Genomic DNA, 27,765 nt, shown 5'->3' with positions numbered 1-27,765 from the left:
TAAACTACTAAAATATACATAAGCATTAAAAGTAAAAGTATTCATCATTTTTATCATGACACTAGACTAGAACCAAATGCAGACACAGGAGGCAGATGGTTGGAGTTTAAGATGTTTATTAAATCCAAAGGGAATAGGCAAGAGAATGGTTGTGGACATGCACAATCTGATCTAACCAGATCAGAGTCCAGGAGGTACAGAGTGGCAGGCAGGCTTGAGGTCAGGGCAGGCAGAATGGTCAGGCAGGCGGGTACAGAGTCCAGAACAGGCAAGGGTCAAAACCGGGATGACTAGAAAAAGGAGAAAAGGCAAAGCAGGACAAACCGCTGGTAGGCTTGAACATACAAGATGAACTGGCACAGAGAGACAGGAAACACAGGGATAAATACACTGGTACAGAGAGACGGGAAACACAGGGATAAATACACTGGTACAGAGAGACAGGAAACACAGGGATAAATACACTGGTACAGAGAGACAGGAAACACAGGGATAAATACACTGGTACAGAGAGACAGGAAACACAGGGATAAATACACTGGTACAGAGAGACAGGAAACACAGGGATAAATACACCGGGGAAAACAAGCGACACCTGGAGGGATTGGAGACATTAACGAGGACAGGTGAAGCAGGTCAGGGTGTGATCATTTGAAATACCTTATATTAAGCAAGCAAACCATTTTCTAGATGTTTTAATTTACGGATAGAGAGGGACACACTCCAACACTCAAAAATAATTTACAAACAAAGCATTTGTGTTTAGTGATCAGAGGCAGTAGGGATGACCAGGGATGTTCTCTTGATAAGTGCGTGAATTGGACAATTTTTCTTGTCCTGCTAAGCATTCAAAATGTAACAAGTACTTTGCGTGTCAGGGAAACTCTATGGAGTAAAAAGTACATTACTTTCATTAGGAATGTAGTGAAGTAAATGTAAACATTTTCTAAAATATAAATAGTAATATCCCGATACCCCAAAAGACTACTTACTTTACACCATTGGTACTTGACAACAACAAATGAAGACAACAATAATACTTAGATATCAGGAGTCATCTAGCTATAGAACAAAGCATGCTGTGTCCATCCCCGCTAAACTCTTTATTTTCCCCTAGTCTAGGCCTATGTGTGTCCCTCTCTAAGACTATCCAATGACAATCGGCTAAATAAGACGTGTCTGACTATTAACTACGTTTGACAGTCTCTTCTAGATAAAATAAGAATATGCACAAATATGATGACTCATGCCTTCATATGCAATTTGAGATTATTAGACATATTCACAGCAAAGTTATCTTCCTCTTGATTTAATAATCTGTTGAAATGTCTTAGAAGAAATGCACGTTTTTCCCAAGAAGTTACCTTATTAACTCTCTCTCTCTCTCTCTCTCTCTCTCTCTCTCTCTCTCTCTCTCTCTCTTATCATAAGACTCGCTGCCGACTGCCCCCTACTTGTCTCTCCCCTACTTGTCTCTCCCCTCCCCTGTTTCTCCCCTCCCCTGTTTCTCCCCATGCTCCTCTCGTTATAAAGCCGCGTTTACGCGCAGTGAGTCCCTCCACACAGCACAGCCCAGAGGCGGCAGCAGAGAAGCACCGATATATCACACACAAGAGAGAGAACGCATCTGTTCTGTCCGTGTAGCCTACAGCAGGTGACTTGGCTGAGCATTCGGAGATAGACACAAGGTAAACGTCCTCTCAATCTCATTCAGACATTTGGTTTCATTCTTCACCGAGATTTGTGTTGTCCAGCTCTGATGCGCCTTGTATTCTCCGATGCTACCGTTTATTTATGAGTGTAGTTGTTGTCTTCTTGAAATCTTGTGTTTTTTTTAAAGATGTTGTCAATCACTTGGTTTCGGGTAGACAGCTGTTTCAGCAGGAGGGAACCATACTGACACTGAATGGTTCTCACTCAAGTACAGTGATCTGATTTACTGAAACGCTAATGAAGTATAGAGATCAAGAGAGAGAGAGAGTTCCAGGCGTGCTGTTTACCCAGACTACTCCTGAGAAAGGATCAATACCAGACATCGTGTAACTCTTTGTCTGTGTGTGCATGTGTGTGTTATAACATGTACAGTGTTGAAGACAGACCATTTTCAGTCAAATACATGGTAGTGTTTTATATCCTGTACAGTACAGTGTAAAGCAAACATCACATTTCCCAGAGCAGGCCAAAAACATACACCATGAAGTCTTACACAATAACACAGCAGCTAACACTGCAGAATAGGACACTGAATATGGAGGGCATTACTGCAGTGGGAATCACTGTGTGTGTGTGTGTGTGTGTGTGTGTGTGTGTGTGTGTGTGTGTGTGTGTGTGTGTGTGTGTGTGTGTGTGTGTGTGTGTGCAGCTATGCCATTAGTGATCGATTCAGACCACAATAAAGTGAATTTGGAAAGTATTCAGACCCCTCCACGTTTCAGCCTTATTCTAAAATGGATTAATACATTGTTTTCCTCATCAATCTACACACAATACCCAATAATGACAAAGTGAAAAGAGGTTTTTTGCAAATGTGTTAAAAGTAAAAAAAATAAAACAGAAATACCTTATTTACATAAGTATTCAGACCCTTTGCTATGAGACTCGAATTTGAGCTCAGGTGTATCCTGTTTCCATCGATCATTGTTGAGATGTTTCGACAACTTGATTGGAGTCCACCTATGGTAAATTCAATTGATTGGACATTATTTGGAAAGGCACAGAACTGTCTATATAAGGTCTCACAGTTGACAGTGCATGTCAGAGCAAAAACCAAACCATGCGGTTTGAAGGACCGTGATGTCAGACAGGATTGTGTCAGCAAAGACCAAACCATGTCTGGTCATTGAAGGTCCCCAGTTGTCCATCATTCTTAAATGGAAGGTTTGAGAACCAGGAAACTTGTGCCAGGGTAAACAAATCTGGGGAAAGGGCCTTGGTCAAAACATTTCTGGCATTGAAGGTCCCTGGAGAACCTAGGCCCTCCATCATTCTTAAACATGGTGGTGGCAGCATCATGCTGTCAGGATGTTTTTCAGAGGCAGGGACTGGGAGACTAGTCAAGATCGAGGCAAAGATGAACGAAGCCAAGTACAGAGAGATCCTTGATGAAAACCTGCTCCAGAGCGCTCAGAACCTCAGACTAGGGCGAAGGTTCACCTTCCAACAGGACAACGACCCTAAGCACACAGCCAAGACAACGCGGGAGTGGCTTCTGGACAAGTCTCTGAATGTCCTTGAGTGAACCAGCCAGAGCCTGGACTTGAACCCGATCAAATATCTCTGGAGAGACCTGAAAATAGCTGTGCAGCAACACTCCCCATCTAACCTGACATAATTGGAGAGGATCTGCAGAGACAGGTGTGCCAAGCTTGTAGCGTCATACCCAAGAAGACCCGAGGCTGTCACTGTCAAAGGTGCTTCAACAAAGTGCTGAGTAAAGGGTCTGAATACTTATGGAAAATGTGATATTTCAGTAAAAACATATATTTACATTTCAAACACTTCTATAAAACAGTTTTTGCTTTGCAATTATGGGCTATTTATTGTGTGTAGCTTGATGAGGGGGGAAAAAAACAATGTATAACATTTTAGAGTAAGGCTGTAATCTTAACAAAATGTGGAATAAGTCAAGGGGTCTGAATACTTCCCGAAGGCCGAGTATGTGTGTAGCTATTTACAGTTTTATTCACGTTTTCAAGTACTGGTGACAAGTAATGCATTGTGATTATTGCTTAGATTGTAATGGACACGTGATTTGTGTAAAATACTTTTTTGAAGGTTGTACTGATTATAATGAGCTAATGTTAAACTATTTGCCAGGTATGTGTGGAGGCATGTTTGTTGACATTATAGAATGCATTCTGGGTGTCACGTAAATGTCGCTCTTTCCAAAGATATTATTATGAGGTGAAGGAATGTTTCAATCATCTCTCAAGTAAACTTCCCGGAAGTGAATGAAGGGACGTGAATGATCGTAGACGACAGACCCCCTTCAACATGCACACTGCAAACAGACCAAACTCATCTTGTCTCCTCTTATTATCTTTTGGTTGATACAAAAAAACAATCATGGCGGCGCGCACAAACTTGCCATCGTCGAATTACTTTTATTTTCTAGAAAGTATTTTACTAAATTATTTTGATCAATGTCAAGGTTACCTGTATTGTGTTGAATTATAAACAGTAATTGCTATTAGCTCATTTATATTGTGGTTTCTGACAGCAGAGAGTTATCTAAAAATGATGGCTTGTGTTACGTCAATCTCCCCTCAGTTAGTGCTAGGACTAATGTAGCCTACATATTCCGGTTTGGATGATTGTGTATGCCGTTGCTACTTCTGTGAATGTCTGAACATTGCATCCCCCCAAAAAGAACAGTATGGCTAGCTCAAATGCCGACTGTTGCCTCAATCGAAACTGTATGTTCTAAATAAGCATTCTAATCACACCGGTTTGAGGGTACACTGCAGGGACCACTGTAGAATATTCACACCTGTTTGTTGGTATGTGTTGTGGTAAACCGTGGGGTGTTGGGTTGAGCATGCAGAGATTGATACAGAGACAGGGAGGTTTTAGTCCGCAAAACAACTTTACTAGGACAGAAAAAAAACAAAGAAAATCACTTAGGTTTGGCCGGTCCTTCTCCTCTACTTTTGCTTTGTGTCGGTCTCTCCCCGTTCTCTCTCACGGTGTGCCACAGTGCTCCTTTTATTTGGCCTCCATGGCTGGTTGGCACTTTCCGCTAAATACCTCCACCTGGAGCTGTCCGTGTCGGGGTGCCCAGCTCCCGTATTCCCAGCAGAGTGAGCCAACGTCACCTCACGTACCTCCCCTCTATTACCCTCCCCCAGGGTAGACCTCCTGGGATACCCCCCCCCCCCAAGCCTTGACTGGGAGGGAGGCATGCTCAGGGCTAGGTTTGCATCCCTCCTGGAGAGGGCATCTGCATTGCCGCGCTTGTCCCCCGACCTGTGGATTACAGAAAAAGAGAATCGCTGGTGGGTGACACGGTCATTCGTGTCCTTACCTCTTGCCATCCACACAAGAGGGGCATGGTCAGTGATCAGGGTGAACTTCCTCCCAAGGAGGTAATACTTGAGGGTGTCCAGTGCTCTCTTCACGGCAAGGCACTGCTTCTTGACAATCCAGTGTTTCTTCTCCCTCAGGAGGAGATTCCTGCTGACATACATGATTGGGTGCTCCTCACCTTCCTCCTCTTTGGACAAAACGGCCCCTACCCCTGTGTCAGACGCGTCTGACTGGACCAGGAGGTATTTTCGGAAAGTGACGAGTACCGGATGCGAATCGAGTGCATCCTTCAGGGCCTGGAACTCCGCCTCTGTGTCCTCTGTCCATCGGACCGTCTAGTGTAGTCCTGCCTTCGTTAAGTCTGTGAGTGGAGAAGCTATTGCGGCAAATTTGGTTACAAATCTACCTGTAGTACCCTGCTAACCCCAGGAATGACTTCACCTGCCTCTTGTTTCAGGGGACCGGGCATCCCCTAATGGCAACACATTTTTTTCACATTTTCCCTCCCGATCTGATATTCCAGGTACTCCACCTCGGTGTAGCCCAGCTTGCACTTGTGGGGGTTCGCGGTCAGGCCTGCATCCCTTAGTGCATCAACCACGGCCTGCAACCTACAAAGATGTGACTCCCAACTGTCACTGTGCACAATTATGTCATCCAGATAAGCAGCTGCGTACTCACTGTGTGGCCGCAGGACACGGTCCATGAGTCGCTGAAAGGTCGCTGGTGCCCCGTGGAGCCCGAAAGGCAGAACCTGGTAGTGGTATAGCCCCCCCTGGGTGGAGAAGGCATTCTTCTCCCGGGAGGCCACTGCCAGTGGCACCTTGCCGTACCCCTTCGTCAGGTCCAAGGTGCTGATGTATCTCGTCATCCCCAAGCGGTCGATCAGTTCGTTCACCCGGAGCATGGGGTAGGCATTGAACTTACTGACCTCATTCAGGCCCCATAAGTCATTACAGAAGCGGATGGTTCCATCCGCTTGCGGAACCAGCACTATGGGGCTAGACCACTCACTGTGTGACTCCTCCAGTACCCCCATTTCTAGCATTTGTGCACTTTTTTCCCCGGACGTGTGTGGATATGATGTTCCACGAGATCCGTGCACACCGGCACCTCAGAGAACACGTCCGTATTCCGCTGGACCAACTCTCTGAGCTCTTGTCGTTGGGTCGGGCTGAGGTCTTCCCCCAATAAATTCTGCTTGATGGCGAAGTGGGGGTAGCGCCAACCCCAAGATACAGTACGCCATCCACCGCAATCACCTGGCCCCTAGCGTTCTGGAGATTGGGGTCTTATAACTGGGCAGTCCCGAACTGACCCGTGAGGATTCCCATGTTGGGAGGTCCATCTAGGTCCTCCATCTCCATAAAGGGGAGCCTGAGGTCTTCCTCACACTGTGGCTCGCTTGTCGGAGCTAGCCTCCTGGTCCGACTCAAGCCCAGTGGGTTGAGTTGCACAGGCCAACGTCCTTTTTCCTTTTCTTCCTACCTCCCTTGCGTGCCTCCCCAGGTCCCTCCTCCACAGCGCCTGGAAGAGAGGGCAGTCTTGACCGAGGAGAATGGACATGGGTAGGTTAGGAACAGCTCACACGCGCATCTGGCACTCCCCCCTTGGGGTGGTTATCCTCACTGGCACCGTTGGGTACCTCTTCATGTCCTCGTGTACACAGGACACTGTCACCTCCTCGTCCCCCAGTTCCTCCTTCCCCTCTCGTGTGAGCCACTGTGGGTGGGCCAGGGTCACCATGCTGCCGGAGTCCAGCAGAGTGCTGGTGTCAATGCCATTGACACCAGGACATGGCCTCCTCCCAGCCAGGACAGCTCCACGTGAGGTGTCCCGGCTCACCGCACTCATAGCAGCGTCTCTGATCTGGGTCCAGCAGCCGCCGACGTCGTCAGTTTGGGTCACCCTCCCGCTTCACAGCCTCAGCTGGTTCCGTCCGGGCCCCCTTCAGCCGCTTGCGGCTCTTGGTGTTGTTCTTCCCCCTCGCTGCGTCGCCTCTCTCCGCTCGGGCCCCTCTCAGCAGGTCCTGGGTGTTCTGGTGAATTTCCACCGCGGTCAGCAATTCCTCCGGGCTCTAGGGGTTCTGCATGTTCACAGTCTTCTTCATCTCGTATGGCAGGGCCCGAAAGTATTTATCCAGGACGAGCTTGTCAAGCATCGGGAGGGTTGGTACTTCCATCAGTAGCCAGCCCATGGTCAGGCGTACCAGGTCGCTCATCTGAGCACGGGGGGAAAGGGTCGGGTCAAAGGCCCAGTCGTGAACCAGTTGTGCACGGCGTGCGAGATTGAACCCATAACGGCTCAGAATCTCCCGTTTGAGTCCCTCACAATTCGCGGCCTGGTCAACATTCAAATCAAAGTAGGCCTTCTGGGCCTTCCCAGAGAGGTAGGGTGCCAACAGGCTGGCCCACTTGGGCTTGGGCCATCCTTCCCTCTGTGCCGTCCTCTCGAAGGTGCACAAATACGACTCCACGACTCCACCTTCCTCCCTTAACTGAACCAGGAACGGATTCGGGTCAGACTCCTGAGCCCTCCCAACCTTCAACTGGGCTACCTCCACTGCCAGTCTGCGGTTTTGTTGGTGCTGCTCCTCCAGTGCTTGCTCCTCGAGAGACTGTTGATTCTGCTGGCTGAGGATGAACAGAGCCACCAAAACATAGAAACGTGCAACTTCCCCAATTGTTGATGTTGGGTTGGTGCTGGAGATGATGAATATGAAATTTAAAAATGCCCCTTTAAGTTCATGGTTAATGTTTGGGATAGGGTTAAAACAGAATCAACTTGACAGTTAAGGTTAGGCATTAATTCTGACTAGTTAAGGTAAGGGTTAAGGTTTGGGATAGGGTTAAAACCAAACAAATAAAAACTAGTGCCTAGCACTGGGATTGAACCCACAATCCTCAGAGCTTGGTTTACTCCCATCCACAACACCCTTGCAAGCTGCAAGCCTACTTGATAGTAATAGCGCTCACTGTTGCCCCTAGTGGCCTGTATTGAAGACACCTCTCGACATCCTGGGGACTTGGTTCTGGTGTGACCTGGCTACACACAGACACACACACACACACACACACACACACACACACACACACACACACACACACACACACACACACACACACACACACACACACACACACATTGTGTGGTGCCAGAAAAACAACCTCTCCCACAACGTGAGCAAGACAAAGGAGAAGACCGTGAACTACAGGAAAAGGAGGGCCGTGCACGGCCACATTCACATCGACGGGGCTGTAGTGGAGCGGGACGAGAGTTTCAAGTTCCTTGGTGTCCTCAAACTATCATGGTCCAAACACACCAAGAAAGTTGTGAAGAGGGCACGACAATGCCTTTTCCCCCTCTCTGGACCCATTTGGCATGGGTCCCTAGATCCTCAAAAAGTTCTACAGCTGCAACATCAAGAGCATCCTGACCGGTTGCATCACCGCCTGGAATGGCAACTGCTCGACATTTGACCGTAAGTCACTACAGAGGGTAGTGCGTACAGCCCAGTATATCGCTGAAGGCCAAGCTTCCTGCCATCCAGGACCTAACTGTGTCAGAGGAAGGCCCAAAAAACTGAACAAATAAAATACATAATATAGATAATACAATACATATTGCAGTACAAAATACAGTAGAAAATATATAAAAATTGTTGTGTCTTCACAGTCCCTGTTGTGCCATAAGGTGTTCTTTTATCAGCTTTTTTTCATCTTGTTCTATTGCTAGCTTGATTTACCTGGGGTGGAAGAGACCTCCATGTAGTCTTGGCTCTATTTAATACTGTGTGTTTCCCAGCCTCTGTTCTGGACCTGGGGTCTGTGAAGAGACCTCTGGCTGCATGTCTTGTGTGGTACCGATGAGTGTCTGAACTGTGTGCCAACTGCTTGAACAGATAGTTCAGTACCTTCAACACATCAATAACTCGCACAAAGACCAATAGTGATTGCAATCAATCTCTCAACAACTGTGAGCCAGGAGAGATTGACATGCATGTCATTGACCTTCGCCCTCCGTGTACATCTAAGTGCAATATGTGCTGCTCTGTTCTGGACCAACTGCATCTTTCCTATTTCCTTTTTTTGCTGCACATGACCACACAACTGGGCAGTAGTCCAGGTGCGACAAAACTAGGACCTGTAGGACCTGCCTGGTCGATATCGTATATAGTAAAAAAGCAGTGCACTCTATGGGGAATAAGGCTCAAGTGGAAAGCACTATACTGCATGTGGAATGGCGTGTCATTTGGGACTGCATTTCAGTCTAAGCCAAAGCCTCTGTATGTGTCAGATCATAACTAATGTCATGCTGTTCCTTTACTGTTGTTCAGAACTCACCGTGATGTTCTCAGTTAATTATCAACCGAAGCCAATTGATATTAGATTCTAGTCTGGGAGCTGTAACTTTATGAGTTGATATGAATAATAAACCATTTAGGACTCCTGATGGTTGTCATCAGACTGTAGTGTGTGTCTGCGTGTCTCTCTGTGTGTGTGTGTGTGTGTGTGTGTGTGTGTGTGTGTGTGTGTGTGTGTGTGTGTGTGTGTGTGTGTGTGTGTATTTGCACTTGTTTTCCTACATTATCAGGAGCCCAATGTCCTAACATTTCACCTTAATGTCCTGAAAAGGTCTGTAATCAATAACATTTTTGAACTTTTTTTAGGTCCTGAATTTGTTAAAATGCTATTTTAAACTTAAGAGTTAGGTTTAGGATTTTGGGGTTAGGGTTAGAGTTTTTTGGGGTTAGATTAAGGTTTATGGTTAGGTCAAATATGATTTTTTTTTATTGTAAAAAGAAAGAAAGGTACACTCCAAAAAGTCCTGCCATTTTCTGAAAACACAGCTGTGTGTGTGTGTGTGTGTGTGTGTGTGTGTGTGTGTGTGTGTGTGTGTGTGTTTGTGTAATACACCATATATATGAGATTCTCTTGAGACTCGTCCTTGTAGAAAACAGTGAGAGGAGAACAAGATCTTTCTCTTGAAATGCAAAGCGCTTGTATCTCATTTTGTCATATAGATGAGTACACTGTGAATGAAGCAACATGTGATGGGAGCTAAGGCTTTAATTCAGGGAGGGAATGCTCTACTGGCAATCTTCAACTGTACTGTTAGGCTGCCAACCTCCCGGCAACAAGGTGCATGATGTGTGATGAATGTATTGTTGAAGAAAAAGTTGAGTCGAGTTGAGCAGAGGCAATTTTAGGATATCCACCCATGGGGAACATTTGTTAGCAGGGCCCGGAGAAGAATTGGCCTTTAAAAATGCATTTGTACTTAATTTACATGATAGAAGCTGAATCTTTTTTTAATACTACAGAAATTACCGAAATGGGTTGCTCCTTTGACGCTGACAAACTGAGATCAATCTGGTCTTGAATTCAAAGACTGATAGTATTATTGTGTGTGTGTGTATATATATATACATACAGTGGGGCAAAAAAGTATTTAGTCAGCCACCAATTGTGCAAGTTCTCCCACTTAAAAAGATGAGAGAGGCCTGTAATTTTCATCATAGGTACACTTCAACTATGACAGACAAAATGAGGGGGAAAAAAATCCAGAAAATCACATTGTAGGATTTTTAATGAATTTATTTGTGAATTATGGTGGAAAATAAGTATTTGGTCAATAACAAAAGTTTCTCAATACTTTGTTATATACCCTTTGTTGGCAATGACAGAGGTCAAACGTTTTCTGTAAGTCTTCACAAGGTTTTTCACACACTGTTGCTGGTATTTTGGCCCATTCCTCCATGCAGATCTCCTCTAGAGCAGTGATGTTTTGGGGCTGTTGCTGGGCAAAACGGACTTTCAACTCCCTCCAAAGATTTTCTATGGGGCTGAGATCTGGAGACTGGCTAGGCCACCCCAGGATCTTGAAATGCTTCTTACGAAGCCACTCCTTCATTGCCCGGGCGGTGTGTTTGGGATCATTGTCATGCTGAAAGACCCAGCCACGTTTCATCTTCAATGCCCTTGCTCATGGAAGGAGGTTTTCACTTAAAATCTCACGATACATGGCCCCAGTAAGGATACTGACACACACCCATTCTATAGTATTGACATCTCCTGTGTTCAACTTAAGCAACCATTACAAAACAACTTATCAGGGCAAAATGTGAATTGTTCCATTTACCGATCATGTGCCATGGTGAAACAACTGATGGGCTTCAACTCCAGGGCCACAGTCTTCACCCTCTCAAACTTCTGGTAGGCTAGACAGGGTACTGACCTTTTTAAGCACAAAGTGACACATTTAAACATTGTGTGTTCTTTGATTATGACAGTCATTGAAATCATAATACATTCAGATATAATAGAATGTGATTGTTATTTCACTTGCCCAGCTGTCCACATCCTTGACAATCCCACAACAGAAGAAGCGTAGGTTTATTTTGCCAATCATGCGCTTCACTCCAAAATGGCAAGCATGCATTTCGGTCAGCACAGCCTCCTTCTAGTCCTTAGTGAAAATCAACCTCCTGTGTGGATGGCCATCCTTCCCCTGTAGGTACATGTGATTGCCTAACAAATTGGTAGAGAAGAGTTGAAATATTGAAGTCCTGTAGCTCAGTTGGTAGAGCATGGCGCTTGTAACGCCAGGGTAGTGGGTTCGATCCCCGGGACCACCCATACGTAGAATGTATGCACACATGACTGTAAGTCGCTTTGGATAAAAGCGTCTGCTAAATGGCATATATTATTATTATTATTATTATAAGTACATTTGCACTGCTGTCTTTCTCTCTTTGTTTCTCTCTCCATCTCCCACTCTCTCTCTCATCCTATCTCACCCCCCCTCTCTGTTTGTGTAGTCTAGCTAAGAGACCTAGTTAAGGGCAGTTGGAATTATCATAATTGCTTCCACCTATCCACTTGATTGATCAGGTTTAACTTATAGCTCGATACCACAATATGACAGACATATAACTAACTGCATGTATAGCGAGCAACATGTAGATGACCAACTAGCTAGATGGAAAATGGTTGTTGAAAAATGGTTGTACATAGCTAAATCCTTCCGGTTATCTAATAGAAGTTAACTGCTTAACGTTACCCTGAAATGTGAATATCTGTTGTCGAGATCAGGGGTGTCTTCATAGTACTTCGCCTGGTTGGAAAGATAAAAGAAAATCATTGAGGTGCAAGTCACATACAAACAGAAAGCTACAATAACAGTTAGTTAGCTAGCTAACATGAGCTAAATAACACTGTCTGTCTAGCTAGCTAACTAGGCAGGCTGAGCTAAATAAGTACATTAGCTAGCAATGTCAATCTGAAAACAGCTTAAATTATTTCTTCCTATTTAACAATATTTTCTTATATAAAGACCATTTATATGGTAAAGAAAGAGTGTTCTCTTTCCAGTTTTCTCGGTCCTCCGAAGCAGTTGGTAGCAGGTAACAGTTAGTCGCCGTCAAAAGCACTGTCCTTGGGGAGCAATTCTGAGCTAATAATTTTGTGCAGACAGAGCGAGCGCTGATGAGGGGAAATAGAACTAGAACTGCCCGCGTCCTCTGTCCTCCATGACCGCTAGGTAAAATGGCTCATTACGTAGACCGGTCAGATTTTTGCAAGTTCTAGCAACAGCCCTAGCAACAGAAGCTAGAACTCATTGAATCCCATTGTGAGGCATGGGGAGACACCTTTTGGCAGGTGGACACTATTTGGAATGACAGGCCCCCCACAGGCCTGGGCCCAGTGGCTTCAACACCGGTAAACCCCTGCATTAATCCAGCCCTGAGGCAGCCTGCTGTGAGATACTCAAGTCATTAGGGATGTAGTGGGAAAGAAAAGGGGAGGGGTTAGGAGAGGAAATGGGGTTAGGAGAGGAGGGTTAGGAAGAGGATCATAGCCCCATCCCAACCTTCAGGCTATGCTCAAACCCAACACCCCAATCCGAGCACTTCTCTTGGCCCTCCCAACCACAGATTCTGCTCACGCCAGTCCAAGCTCTTCTCTGTTCTGGCACCCCAATGGTGGAACCAGCTTCCACCTGAAGCTAGGACAACAGAGTCCCTGCCCATCTTCCGAAAACATCTGAAATCCTACCACTTAAAATAGTATCTTAAATAATCCCATCCACCAGCAAATTGATCTGACCCATTCGGATCCTCACAGTACAGTCATGACACAGAATATTGAATGAGTCCATATCCAGCTGTAGGAAATGTCCATGTGTGATATTCGGAGTAATCCCAATATCATATATGTTTAAAGGACATATCTGGTTTGAGATTTTTTCAGGATATGGTGCATATCCACAAAACTCAAAATATGCTTTGGAAATGGTCTGTATTCTTTAGAATATAAAAAACATGTCATGTAAAGATATCCCCTGTAATGGACTGTTTTCGCCCAGTGACTAAAATGTAAGAGAAGAGGGGTTAGGAGAGAAGAGAATAGGGGTTAATATAGGGGTTATGAGAGGAGATGGAAGGAGAAAAGAGGGGAGGTGAGTCAGTATTCTACCGGTGAACCTCGTATTTAGAAGTTATCTGTAACACGGAACCCAAACCGGCTGATAGAGCACCTGCACAAATCTATTTTGCCCCCCCCACACCAAACACGATCACGACACGCAGGTCAAAATATCAAAACAAACTCTGAACCAATGACATTCATTTGGGGAACAGCATTAAACATGTATGGCAATTTAGCCAGCTAGCTTGCACTTGCTAGTTAATTTGTCCTGGGATATAAACATTGAGTTGTTATTTTACCTGAAATGCACAAGGTCCTCTACTCCGACAATTAATCCACACATAAAACGGCCAACCGAATCGTTTCTAGTCATCTCTCCTCCGACAATTAATCCACACATAAAACGGCCAACCGAATCGTTTCTAGTCATCTCTCCTCCGACAATTAATCCACACATAAAACGGCCAACCGAAACGTTTCTAGTCATCTCTCCTCCGACAATTAATCCACACATAAAACGGCCAACCGAATCGTTTCTAGTCATCTCTCCTCCGACAATTAATCCACACATAAAACGGCCAACCGAATCGTTTCTAGTCATCTCTCCTCCGACAATTAATCCACACATAAAACGGCCAACCGAATCGTTTCTAGTCATCTCTCCTCCGACAATTAATCCACACATAAAACGGCCAACCGAAACGTTTCTAGTCATCTCTCCTCCGACAATTAATCCACACATAAAACGGCCAACCGAATCGTTTCTAGTCATCTCTCCTCCGACAATTAATCCACACATAAAACGGCCAACCGAATCGTTTCTAGTCATCTCTCCTCCGACAATTAATCCACACATAAAACGGCCAACCGAATCGTTTCTAGTCATCTCTCCTCCGACAATTAATCCACACATAAAACGGCCAACCGAATCGTTTCTGGTCATCTCTCCTCCTTCCAGGTTTTTTCATCTTCTTGAACATATATGGTGATCCATCTAAACTTTCATTGTGTTACCACCGCAACCGGCAACAAAGTTCGTCTTTCAATCACCCACGTGGGTATAACCAATGAGGAGATGGCACGTGAGTGCCTATTTCTATTAAACCAATGAGGAGATGGGAGAGGCAGGACTTGCAGCGTGATCTGCGTCAGAAATAGAAATGACTTCTATTTCAGCCCTTGGAAAGCAGACTCTCGTTGGCGCACACAAGCAGTGTGGGTGCAATAATTGAATAACATGGATTTCTAAAATTATTTTGCGACGCTCGCACACACCACGTTTCCGGTCTGGTCAGTATGTTATTAGGCCTATTATAACAAAGGCTGGTTCAACAGTAATGTGTGTCTTTTTTAACATTACATTTGACATTTATTTAAAAAAAAACTGCTTGTTTTTCGTTTCATGTTATTACAACCAAACCCATTAGGATTCACCTTCCTGGTTTTATGGTGACAACGTCCGTGGCACACTTGCAATGCAACTTCTGGAGGTGTGTGAATGCGATCTGATCTGTAAAATGGTTGTGATTATGTTCATAAAACACAGGCCTATTTGGGAGCAGTATAACGGTGAGTGGACATTCTCTTTTTATATTGGATCTTTGTCCAGCTACTGTGAACATTTTGGATATGCATAAAAAAGGTAATATTATATGCCCACGGGGAGAAATGATGATGCCTGTAAGTGTTGCATAGCCTATTTAAAACAAGTTGTGTTGATTAGAATTTGATTGAGAATTATTTATTCTTTTTTTTATGCCTTATCAATAATGAATTTAATCTAGCTTATTGACAATGTTTGGCATGTCCATGCTCAGATATAATTTAATGTACAGTAGGCCTAGCCTCTATATCAGTGTGAATGCTATTGAAGACATGCAATTAATTAGAACAATGTGGACTGCAAATGGGTTCAAGTGAACATATTTAGCATAGATAGTCTACATTTTGTTATTTTATTTTGTAAGCAATTTACCTAACTATAACGCACTAACATTGGAATTGGAGTTGATTCCAAGGCAATACATAAAATACCACAAAGTCACAACACATATTTCACCATTTCGCCACTTTCTCAAATATTTCTGACACACTCCTGAACCTATAGTGGGGAGAACAAGTATTTGATACACTGCCGATTTTGCAGGTTTTCCCACTTACAAAGCATGTAGAGGTCTGTAATTGTTATCATAGGTATACTTCAACTGTGAGAGACGGAATCTAAAACAAAAATCCAGAAAATCACATTGTATGATTTTTAAGTAATTCATTTGCATTTTATTGCATGACATAAGTATTTGATCACCTACCAACCAGTTAGAATTCCGGCTCTCACGGACCTGTTAGTTTCTTTAAGATGCCCTCCTGTTCTCCACTCATTACCTGTATTAACTGCACCTGTTTGAACTCATTACCTGTATAAAAGACACCTGTCCACACACTCAAACAGACTCCAACCTCTCCAAAATGGCCAAGACCAGAGAGCTGTGTAAGGACATCGGGGATAAAATTGTAGACCTGCACATTGCTGGGATGGGCTACAGGACTATAGGCAAGCAGCTTGGTGAGAAGGCAACAACTGTTGGCGCAATTATTAGAAAATGGAAGAAGTTCAAGATGACGATCCATCACCCTCGGTCTGGGGCTCCATGCAAGATCTCACCTCGTGGGGCATCAATGATCATGAGGAAGGTGAGGGATCAGCCCAGAACTACACGGCAGGACCTGGTCAATGACCTGAAGAGAGCTGGGACCACAGTCTCAAAGAAAAACATTAGTAACACACTACGCCTGTCACTGTTTTCTAATGGTGAAGGAGAGTCGGACCAAACTGCAGCGTGTATATTGCGATCCATGTTTAATAAAACAAACGTAACACGAATCCAAAACACAAACTCTACAAAACAATAAACGTAGTGAAAACCGAAACAGCCTTAACTGGTGCAAACTAACACAGACTAAGGACATCAAGACAATCACCCACAATCCAACCAAAGAATATGGCTGCCTAAATATGGTTCCCAATCAGAGACAACGATAAACACCTGCCTCTGATTGAGAACCACTTCAGACAGCCATAGACTAACCTAGAACACCCCACTAATCTACAATCCCACTATCTACACACCACATACAAAAACCCATGTCACACCCTGGCCTGACCAAATACATGAAGAAAAACACAAAATACTACGACCAGGGCGTGACAATGCCGTCATGGATTCAAATCCATGAGAGAAGGTCATGTGGTCTGATGAGACAATAATAGAGCTTTTTGGTCTAAACTCCACTTGCCGTGTTTGGAGGAAGAAGAAGGATGAGTACAACCCCAAGAACACCATCCCAACCGTGAAGCATGGAGGTGGAAACATCATTCTTTGGGGGATGCTTTTCTGCAAAGGGGACAGGAGGACTGCACCGTATTGAGGGGAGGATGGATGGGGCCATGTATCACGAGATCTTGGCCAACAACCTCCTTCCCTCAGTAAGAGCATTGAAGATGGGTCATGGCTGGGTCTTCCAGCATGACAACGACCCGAAACACACAGCCAGGGCAACTAAGGAGTGGCTCCGTAAGAAGCATCTCAAGGTCCTGGAGTGGCCTAGCCAGTCTCCAGACCTGAACCCAATAGATAATCTTTGGAGGGAGCTGAAAGTCCGCATTGCCCAGCGACAGCCCCAAAACCTGAAGGATCTGGAGAAGGTCTGTATGAAGGAGTGGGCCAAAATCCCTGCTACAGTGTGTGCAAACCTGGTCAAGAACTACAGGAAACGTATGATCTCTGTAATTGCAAACAAAGGCTTCTGTACCAAATATTAAGTTCTGCTTTTCTGATGTTCAAATACTTATGTCATGCAATGAAATGTAAATGAATGACTTAAAAATCATAATGTGATTTTCTGTATTTTTGTTTTAGATTCCGTCTCTCACAGCTGAAGTGTACCTATGATAAAATTACAGACCTCTACATGCTTTGTAAGTAGGAAAACCTGCAAAATCGGCAGTGATCAAATACTTGTTCTCCCCACTGTATAGTGCTACCTGTTACGCTCGTCCTCTTCCTCTGACGAGGAGTAGCACGGATCGGACCAAAGCGAAGCGTGGTACATGTTCATGACGATTTTTATTCAACTCAGAACAGTAAAACAAAAATAACAACGAGAATGATACGAAACTAAACAGTCCTGTTTGGTGACATACACAGAGACAGAAAATAATCACCCACAAAACACAATAGAAAACAGGATCCCTAAATATGGTTCTCAATCAGGGACAACGATTGACAGCTGCCTCTGATTGAGAACCATACCAGGCCAAACACAGAAATAGCAAATCATAGAAAAACTAACATAGACAACCCACCCAACTCACGCCCTGACCATACTAAAACAAAGACATAACAAAAGAACTAAGGTCAGAACGTGACACTACCGCCTGCGATTAGAATTACCTACTGAGATAGGTTTGTTTAAATAGAGGCCTCCATGTCCTATTCCACTAGAACACCTATGGAGACACAAACGCTAGTGTGTGTGTCTGTGTGACAGAGTTCGTTGTTTTATCCAAGCAGGGAGTTCTGGGGGATGTTGGATATTTGCTTGATTATTGTCTTCCGCTGGATAAATTGTTTCCACTGAGTGACTCAAGACTCTTGTCTTGCACACACATTAAGAAAGACGCTTGGAGAGACTGAGACGTGTTCTTCAGACAGACAAATCCGATTGAAATCACTGGTTTGTTTTCTACCTTCTATAATAAACCAGCCGTATGCTGCTCATCAACCCCTACCTGCTGCTTTAATGACTGAACAATATTGTCAGACAGAAATAGAATGGGGAGAGAGAGAGAGAGAGAGAGAGAGAGAGAGAGAGAGAGAGAGAGAGGGGAGGAAGAGAGAGCAGAGAGAGAGAGAGCAGAGAGAGAGAGAAAGAGAAAGAGAAAGGGAGAGAGAGAGAGGTTAGGAAGAGAGAGGAGAGAGAGAGAGAGAGAGAGAGAGAGAGAGAGAGAGAGAAGCAGGAGGGAGTTAGAGAGACAGAAAAAAGGAATTGGTGGTAAAAGAGACAGTGGACGACAGGAGGGAGGGAGTGAGGGAAGAGGCGGGGGAGTGTTAATTCTTGATGAAAGCGACTGGTCATTTGCGAGCAAAATATTCACAGCACAGTAAAAAGAACCAGTAGAGAGTAGCTAGCAAAACAGCAGAGAGATATTAACGTTGTTTTTCCTGATTAGTGTTAGCGGTAAGTGTCTGAGTTAATGAGGCGGTGTCATAAACATGATGTATTGTCTTTTCAAAGTAGGTTTAATTAAACAGCTTTCTCAAACCAGGACACCGCTGGCCTGAGGGAGAGCGTAAAGCATGAACCAGATAAAGTAGAGGGGAGAAACGCTCACTGTGGTTGCTTACGTACAGCGCGTGTGTGCACGTGCATATTTGTGAATGTTCATACTTGCGCGCGTGTGTGTTTTATATGCATGTGTGTTTGTGTGCATCCGAGCATGCATGCGTGTGTTTATTAAATGTGTCTGGGAGCGCATTGGTATTTTTAGAGAGGCCAGGGATTTCAGATCAGGGAACATTCTACTAGTTTATCTCTGTTCTACAGCCTACTCTATGTTTATGTTGACGAGCCATAGCTATACTCTTGCATGTATCTACTACAACTGTCTAGACTAATCGAAGGAGACACACGGGCGTGCATGTATGCACACACACACACACTTATTTTAGGGTCATATTAAGCCATTTGTCTCTAATGTTTAATCTCATCAGAGGAGCCAGTAACTAACACCATTAACCTGAGGGCAGTGTGTGTGTCTGTTCATTTTTGCATCTGAGTGTGTTCCCAGTCTAGCTATAGTTGCCCACATCTCTCCTCTCCTGTGTGTGTGTGCTTGTTTCCTGTCCTAATGGGTAGTGTATGTATGATTGCATGACTACATGCCTCATCTGAGCTGCATTCTCTCTTTCACGCAAATGAGCCAGAACTTACTGTTGCTGTTCAGCATTTAGCTTTGTGTTTGCTTGCGTGAGTGTCCGTGTGTGTGTGCGTGTGTGTGCGTGTGTGTGTGTGTGTGTGTGTGTGTGTGTGTGTGAGTGCGTGTGCAACCTGCTGGGGAAAAAAGAAAGAAACAAAAGACATGAAAGATGTTCTGAGGAAAGAGAGATGATAAGATGGTTACAGTGGTGTGGGTGTGAGGGAGACAGACAAAGAGGGAGACAAAGAAATAAAGATGAGAGAATGAGAGAGGAAAAGGGAGACAGTGAGAGAGAATCTGTAGTAATTGTCATAGACCGACATAATTATAGTCTCCCCTCTACTTTCTCCTGCTTTAATATCTATCCCTGAGCTCTTCAACACTGGCTAGAGATTTTATGCATATTAAGTGGACATTTTTATATATAGTGGACAATGAAAGCCTTTCCTCCCTCTTATTTTCTTCTTCATTTCTTATTAGTTATCCCCCTCTTCTCTCTTTTTCTGTTCAACTTTTTTCAACTTATTTTTTTCGAATCTCAACCCTTCTCATATCTTCCCTGTCTTCATCTAAACTCTCTTTTCCTTTTTCTCATTTCCTTTTTCATCATCCTCTTGTCCTCTCCTCTCTTCTCGTCTCATCTCCTGTTCTCTTTTCACATGTTCTCTCATCTTCTCTACATTCTCCTTCTTATGATCTTTTCGAATGCTATATTCTCTTTTCCTCCATCCCCTGCCTTTAGTTTTTTTATTTGTAGATTATTCTCTACTCTTACACAGTAAATAGACTGAGATTATCTTCTATTGTCTTCCCTGTTTTACATATAGAGACTTTGAGCTGATCCTGAGCCAAACCAGTCACAGTGTCTCCAGCAGACCGAGGGAGTGGGCTCAGCCAATCAAAGTGATTAGCAGACTCGGACAGCCAATCACGGCGACTCTAGCAACATGACGACCAACCAGCTGTGGCCAACTGAGAAGGGTATAGAAAGACTATAACTGCCTGTCTACCCCACCACCCTGTACCCCTCTACACTGCCTTGAACTCGAGCCCCCCATCAACTCCCAGTCTCTACCCCCTCAGTTCAGTAAGCACCCTCTAACAGCCTCCAAAGCCCTTCTTCCACCATGACCAATAACAGCAGCTCCCCTGGCATCTGGGAGACCACTGATTGGTCCGAGTCAGGCCAGTGCCCGCCCTCGGTGTGCGGGGCCACATTCCTTATTGTGGCCTACAGCACGGTGATCGCGGTGGGGTTACTAGGCAACATGGGCCTGGTGTTCATCATTGGGCGGCAGAAGGAGTTGCGTAACGTCACCAACATTCTGATCGCCAACCTGTCCTGCTCGGACATCCTGATGTGTGTGGTGTGTCTGCCAGTCACTGTCATCTACACTCTGATGGACCGCTGGGTATTGGGGGAGGCACTCTGCAAGGTGAGAACAGAGTTCCTGCGCCTGTATGTTTATTGGTTAACCGTTCCGTGTTTGTTTGTGTGTGTCTGTAATCTGTCTTTTTTTTCTCCTCCCGCTCCCTCTCTTCTCCCTCATATATCTCCTCTCTTCCCTCTCAGGTCACTCCGTTTGTACAGTGTGTGTCAGTGACGGTGTCTATATTCTCCCTGGTGTTGATTGCGTTGGAGCGCCATCAGTTGATCCTGCACCCTACTGGCTGGTCCCCAGCAGCAGGCCACTCCTATCTGGCCGTAGGTCTCACCTGGTTGGTCGCCTGCTTAATATCCCTCCCCTTCCTATCCTACAACATTCTGACTGACGATCCCTTCCAGAACCTCACACTGCCCGCCAACCCCTTCAGGTTAGTGTGTGTGTGTGTTTGATTGTGCATGCCAGATGTAGGACTCTCTCTCTCTCTTCCTCTCTCTCTCTCTCTCTCTCTCTCCTCAGAGACCATGTGATCTGTATGGAGAAATGGCCGACAGATAGACACCGTCTGGCCTACACCACCTTCCTGCTGCTGTTCCAGTACTGCGTCCCCCTGCTATTGGTGCTGCTCTGCTACCTCCGCATTTTCCTACGCCTACGTCGACGCAGGTGACCCACACATGCACGCACGCACACACGCAAGCAGGCACACACACACACACACATGCACGCACACACGCAAGCAGACACACACACACACACACAGGACAGTCAAAGAATTGGCAAATTAATGAGTCGTTCATAGTCAATGGAGTCATTGTGAAGAAAAGTTGAAGACGAATGAGCTTACTCAGACGCAGGTAATACATCAGGACAGGATTCAATGAATGGTAGTCAATTAATTACCAATGGTGAATGGGAGAATTAAATAAATGAAAGAGTGCAGTAGTAGTCCAATGATTATCAAAGAGGATAGACAGTGAACAGTTGATGAGTAAATGTTAATGAAGTTCATGAGTACCTGATATAGTGTGGAGTACCTGGTATAGTGTGGAGTACCTGGTATAGTGTGGAGTACCTGGTATAGTGTGGAGTACCTGGTATAGTGTGGAGTACCTGGTATAGTGTGGTATAAATCCCATCCATCTAGTCCGTTCCTGTGGCCCCCCCAAGTCCATTCCTTTGTTTCTCCCATCCAGGGACATGGTGGAGCGGATCCGGAATGCCCGAGGAGCCCAGAGGATCAATGCTATGCTGGCGGCCATCGTAGCTGCCTTCGCCCTCTGCTGGCTGCCGCTCAACGTGTTCAACACGATATTCGACTGGCACCACCAGGTGCTGCCTGCCTGCCAGCACGATGCTTTGTTCTCTGCCTGCCACCTCACTGCAATGGCCTCCACCTGTGTCAACCCTGTGGTGAGTGGACTGGACTAGAATTGAACTTCACTGAATTGAAATTAAATTAACTTCATTTTTATTCAACTCAACTGTATTGATACAAATTTTGGAAATGGAAATGTCATTACAAACATGTGCTGGTGTTGTACATTATATAATAATAATAATAATAATAACGCCTTTTCTGCACACACACACACACACACACACACACACACACACACACACACACACACACACACACACACACACACACACACACAGGTGTATGGCTTCCTGAACAGTAACTTTCAAAAGGAGTTGAAGGTTCAGCTGCAGCGCTGCCACTGTGGCTTGGGGGCGCCAGAGAGCTATGAGAATTTCCCACTCTCTACCGTCGGCAGCGAGGGGATAACCAAGATGTCAACGCTGAACCGGGCAGGGTCAATCAGCACCGCGCTGCCTCCACGGGCCGAGCCCAGTGTTAGCATGCGCAGCTAATGTCTAGCCAACAGAGTGGCTAATGCTAATGGATGAGTAGTGTAGCGTCTACAGCTGTCAGACAGGGTGTAAACAACAAGGATACAGTTCATATCAAGTAAGCAGCAAACAGACAAACCCTCAAATGAACAGAGCTGGCATAGAGCAGCAAAGGCTAATGGACAGAGCTAGCATAGAGCAGCTAACGCTAATGGACAGAGCTAGCGGCTGATGCTAAAGAGAGACAGAGTGGAAATAAGCTGGACAGACAGGACAGACAGATCTAGTTGGCCACAGTTTCCATGAGGTTCAGTCAATTTCTGAATTCCTATAAAGCATTGCAGGCCGAGCAGACTATACAGGACTGATGAATGCACTTAGCTAAAATAAAAATGAACGAACAGATCCATACAGCTAATCAACGGAGCAGCTCGTGGACAGAGAGCACACTTGCAGCTACGCTAGGTAGCATACAGCTGGAGAGACTGCGACAGAGTGACAGACCCAGGGACGTGTGGGCTCTGTTTCCATGGTGACGGGGTATTTCTGAACTAAGTCAGTTTGTTCCCAGAAGAATTGTCGTCACCAGAGTTTGACATCATCCTGGGGTGTTAAGCTGCTGTCACGCCAGTCAGATGGATGGACAGACGGTCAGTCAGTCAGTCAGACAATTCCGAACTCAGGGCTGCCTTGAGCTGATATGGCAGCTGTCTGTCTAACATCAGAATAACCCTGTTGACACTGACAGCCCTCCCTCTCAGTCGCTGTCTCCCTGTGAGCTGTTCAGTAATCAGAGAGATCAGTCTGAGACATGCTGATGAAAGAGACGGAGAGAGGGGAGGAGAGAGAGAGAGTCCCTGATGTTGCTTACGCATTGCAGACAGATCATACATACACACAGCTGGCTGACCGGACTGGCTGTCTGGTCTACTGACTGTCTGGCTGGTCTACTGTCTGGCTGTCTGGTCTACTGACTGTCTGGCTGGTCTACTGTCTGGCTGTCTGGTCTACTGACTGTCTGGCTGGTCTACTGTCTATCTGTCTGGGTGGCCGACTGGCTGATTGGCTGGCTGGCCTACTGTAGATCTTCATCAATAATTTATGATTATACAGAACAGTGGAAATGGATGTAAAAAAATATATATCATGATTTTTATATTTTTGTCTAAAAGTAAAACAAAATTCCACTTCTTTTTTCCATTTGTGGTGAAAGTGCCAAAGCTCCAGCTTGATGTTGTGCATCTGTAATTTTATATATGGAGTGTTATTGTTATTGTTTTTGTTAGCTCTGATTTTAAGGATCCAACCATATCGCTCATGTATAAAATTAGTATCAGCTTTGGTGTGTGTGTGTGTGTGTGTGTGTGTGTGTGTGTGTGTGTGTGTGTGTGTGTGTGTGTGTGTGTGTGTGTGTGTGTGTGTGTGTGTGTGTGTGTGTGTGTGTGTGTGTGTGTGTTCAGGATATAATCACCTCAGCCCTTCTCATTGGCTCCTGCTCCAGACATTGAGGCCTGTTAGGATCTTAACATCAGGCAGTTTCCTGCTTCACGAGAGCCAATCATGTGTAAACATGTAACTTCTGCTACATGCTAATGTGTTAGCTTTGGCCGGTCCAGAAACAATCCTGGCCCCTAACTCCTGGGCCCTGAGTGCTGAACTAGAACAGGATCCTAGTGCATATATGAACTCACCACTGTAGTACAGATGTCGGATTTGAATTTGATCACTCTTTTGTCCCTCTCTCGCTTGCTCAAACACTGAAGCACCAGACAGTACCCCCCTACTGCTACTGTAGTAATAGGTCCTATTACTCCAACATTCAAATGTACAAAAGTGTCAAGTGTACAAAAATGTCAAGTGTATCCGAAATGCAGCCGTACAGTAGGCTACATCCAAACTATAGCCTACTGTAGCCTATCAAAACGAATTGCACACATAGGCCTATAACATGAGATGTTAAGGTGAAATTGAGAGTAGTGAGGAATGGAGCGTTAAGGTAAGAGAGCGACTGATAAAGAATACAAAGGCAAAAAGGTTACGAATCAACTATCGAAATGTAGTTCAATTGTGGCATTGGGTGGTCTAGCGGGCTTGGTTCTGGCACACACCCTTCTGACAGCCACATCCTTCTGACACATATCATTCAAACCACCCGATTGACTTGATTTAGTTACACATTTCAAATACTTACACATTTCAAAGACACGTAGATTTTTTTTTTTTTTTAAGAGACCATACCAGACACTAATATTTGAAAGACTTTTGTATTTAATGGGTAACACAAATAGGAATTGTGAAGATGAATATCAAATAATAACAGTAGGCTACGCCAACATTAGTTTCCATTCGTACAAAGTGTTGGGGGTAAAAATGCCACAGTCGATTTGCCGTGGTAGATGAGGAAACGCTTGATTTCAATTGTACTGAATGCTTGTTAAACACATAACTCACCCTTAGTCTGTTCGAAAAGGACAGAGGCCTGGGTTCAATCGGATCAATCGTTAACCGGAGAAAGCAGACACCCGCATAGCCAATGATTTGGCGTTGTTGGAGATGGAACTGCACCCGAGCCATCAAATGGTGAGCAGCTGCTCTTGCAATCATTGTCATGAAGCCACACCTGCCACCCTTGAATTATGAAATTCAGAACGAGGAAGTGTACGCTATATAGAAATAATTGAAAATCATGAAACTAAATAATGAGGCTTTCTATCATCCTCATCGAGATGTATAGTACATCTCAAATTCCAGTGTTCCAACTTGTAAACAGGGCTGCATGGGATTTCTGTTAATGCGACTCCGTGCAGCCAATGGCAATGTCCGCTTTAGGTATAATCAGTGGTGCAGCCAATGGCAATGTCCGCTTTAGGTATAATCAGTGGTGCAGCCAATGGCAATGTCCGCTTTAGGTATAATCAGTGGTGTCTATTCATGGGTGCCAAGGGAAGCCAGGCTTCCCAAAATATACAGTACCAGTCAAATGTTTGGGCACACTTACTCATTCCATAGTTTTTCTTTATTTGTACTATTTTCTACATTGTAGAATAATAGTGAAGACATCAAAACTATGAAATAACACGTATGGAAGTAACCAAAAAAAGTGTTAAACAAATCAAAATATCTTTGAGATTCTTCAAAGTAGCCACCCTTTTGCCTCGATGACAGCTTTGCGCACTCTTGCATTCTCTCAACCAGATTCATGAGGTAGTCACCTGGAATGCATTTCAATGAACAGGTGTGCCTTGTTAAAAGTTAATTTGTGGAATTAATTTCCTTCTCAATGAGTTTGATTCAATCAGTTGTGTTGTGACAAGGTAGGGGGGTATACAGAAGATAGCCCTATTTGGTAAAATACCAAGTCCATATTGTGGCAAGAACAGCTCAAATAAGAAAAGAGAAATGACAGTCCATCATTACATTAAGACATGAAGGTCAGTCAATCGGGAAATCGTCACTCCTATCAAATCCCATTGAGAGCATACGCCATTGACAGAAAAAGTTGAATTGTTGCATCTCGTTGTGTTGTCCTCCGGTGACTAGCTAGCCGTCTAGCTAAAATGGTCATTTTCCTAAATTAGCCATGGATGGAGATAGGGATTTGGACTTGTGGTTTTCTCTGCACTGTTCAATGATTATAACGAAACAAGATTCTCTGGTCTGATGAAACCAAGATTGAACTCTTTGGCCTGAATGCCAAGTGTCACGTCTGGAGGAAACCTGGCACCATTCCTACTGTGAACCATGGCGGTGGCATCATGCTGTGGGGATGTTTTTCAGCGGCAGGGACTGGGAGACCAGCCAGAATCGAGGCAAAGATGAACTGAGCAAAGTACAAAGAATCCTTGATGAAAACTTGCTCCACGCCTCGGTACCTCAGACTGGGGCTAAGGTTCACCTTCCAACAGGACAACCACCCTAAGCACACAGCCAAGCAACGCAGGAGTGGCTTCGGGACAAGTCTCTGAATGTCCTGAATGACCTGAAAATAGCTGTGCAGTGACACTCCCCATCCAACTTGACAGAGCTTGAGAGGATCTGCAGAGAAGAATGGGAGAAAATCATCAAATATAGGTGTGCCAAGCTTGAAGCGTCATACCCAAGAAGACTTGAGGCTGTCATCGCAGCCGAAGCTGATTTAGCAAAGTACTGAGTAAAGGGTCTGAATACTTATGTAAATGTCATACAATTCTACAAATCAGTTTTTGCTTTGTCATTATGGGGTATTATGAGAACAAAAAAATGATTTCATCAATTTTAGAATAAGGCTGTAACGTAACAAAAATGTGGAAAAAGTCAAGGGGTCTGAGTACTTTCCGAATGCACTGTATATGTGTACATATAGGTAGGGGTAAGGTGACTAGGCAGCAGGATACTAGGGTCCCTTCGGTAGGACTTGCAAACCATAGTTGGCTTGGCTGTGCATCCTGCTGGAAGCATGCATTGTCCAACCTAATCCTGAAGGCATGGTTCATCAATATAGAGCTTTTCAGTCTCAAAAGGCCGTGATCCTTTGAACGTGTATTACCATGAATAAAACAGAATATTCCTCATTTAAGTTCATACTGTATGGGTTAAATGGAATAGTAACTGAAATATGGACACTGACTATAGGCTCACGCAGCGTCATATAATATATAATGTAATTATGCACTTCTTGCAGAAAAATTATACAGCAAATGCTAATTTTGTCTTGGGAACAAGAGAGGAGAAATATGATTCTTTTCAGCATCTCTTGAGAAAATGCAAATGCGCATGTAATGTGCCATCTTTCTTTGCCACTGTTATGCAAGCAGACAGTATTTCGACCACATAAAATATGCACCCAAGATGAACTGAAGTCTTTCATCATTTTCTCAGCTTTTTCATGTTCATAAAACCAGTCAAACTGATGACATTGGACATTTTGCACAGGACCAATATTTCCACTGTTTTCAAATTCTTGTTATTTCTCCCAGGTCCCTGGAATGAAACAGACAATTTTACCTGTGTTAACTAGATTACTGATGCATTCATTATATCAATGTAAAACATTATTCTGGTGAGGACTACTTTATTTAGTAGAGACTTCTGGGGAAACAAGTTAGGCTTACATGCA

At 44.5% G+C, this 27,765-nt stretch overlaps 1 protein-coding gene across 1 annotated transcript; it reads left to right on the top strand.

Annotated features, from left to right (window-relative positions):
* The first annotated feature begins 1,538 nt into the window (after nucleotides 1-1,538).
* npy8ar (neuropeptide Y receptor Y8a) lies at nucleotides 1,539-23,862 on the top strand. Its single transcript, XM_035772586.2, has 6 exons — nucleotides 1,539-1,688; nucleotides 20,259-20,867; nucleotides 21,005-21,246; nucleotides 21,336-21,482; nucleotides 22,013-22,229; nucleotides 22,476-23,862. Exons 2-6 carry the CDS (start codon nucleotides 20,559-20,561, stop codon nucleotides 22,689-22,691), a joined length of 1,131 nt encoding a protein of 376 aa, XP_035628479.1. The 5' UTR covers nucleotides 1,539-1,688; nucleotides 20,259-20,558; the 3' UTR covers nucleotides 22,692-23,862.
* Nucleotides 23,863-27,765: the final 3,903 nt, after the last annotated feature.

Source organism: Oncorhynchus keta, chromosome 6 (genome assembly GCF_023373465.1).
Source record: "Oncorhynchus keta strain PuntledgeMale-10-30-2019 chromosome 6, Oket_V2, whole genome shotgun sequence".
Taxonomy (NCBI): domain Eukaryota; kingdom Metazoa; phylum Chordata; class Actinopteri; order Salmoniformes; family Salmonidae; genus Oncorhynchus; species Oncorhynchus keta.
Note: the sequence above shows the minus strand (reverse complement) of the source record. Positions and strands in the feature narration are given on the sequence as shown.

What these genes read in the sequence shown, in the direction of transcription:
- npy8ar (XM_035772586.2), top strand. Translation starts at nt 20,559, where the DNA reads ATGACCAATAACAGCAGCTCCCCTGGCATCTGGGAGACCACTGATTGG. An exon ending in CTGCCCGCCAACCCCTTCAG is followed by an intron (nt 21,247 to 21,335) that starts GTTAGTGTGTGT and finishes CTCTCTCCTCAG; the next exon opens with AGACCATGTGATCTGTATGG. An exon ending in CCACCTGTGTCAACCCTGTG is followed by an intron (nt 22,230 to 22,475) that starts GTGAGTGGACTG and finishes ACACACACACAG; the next exon opens with GTGTATGGCTTCCTGAACAG.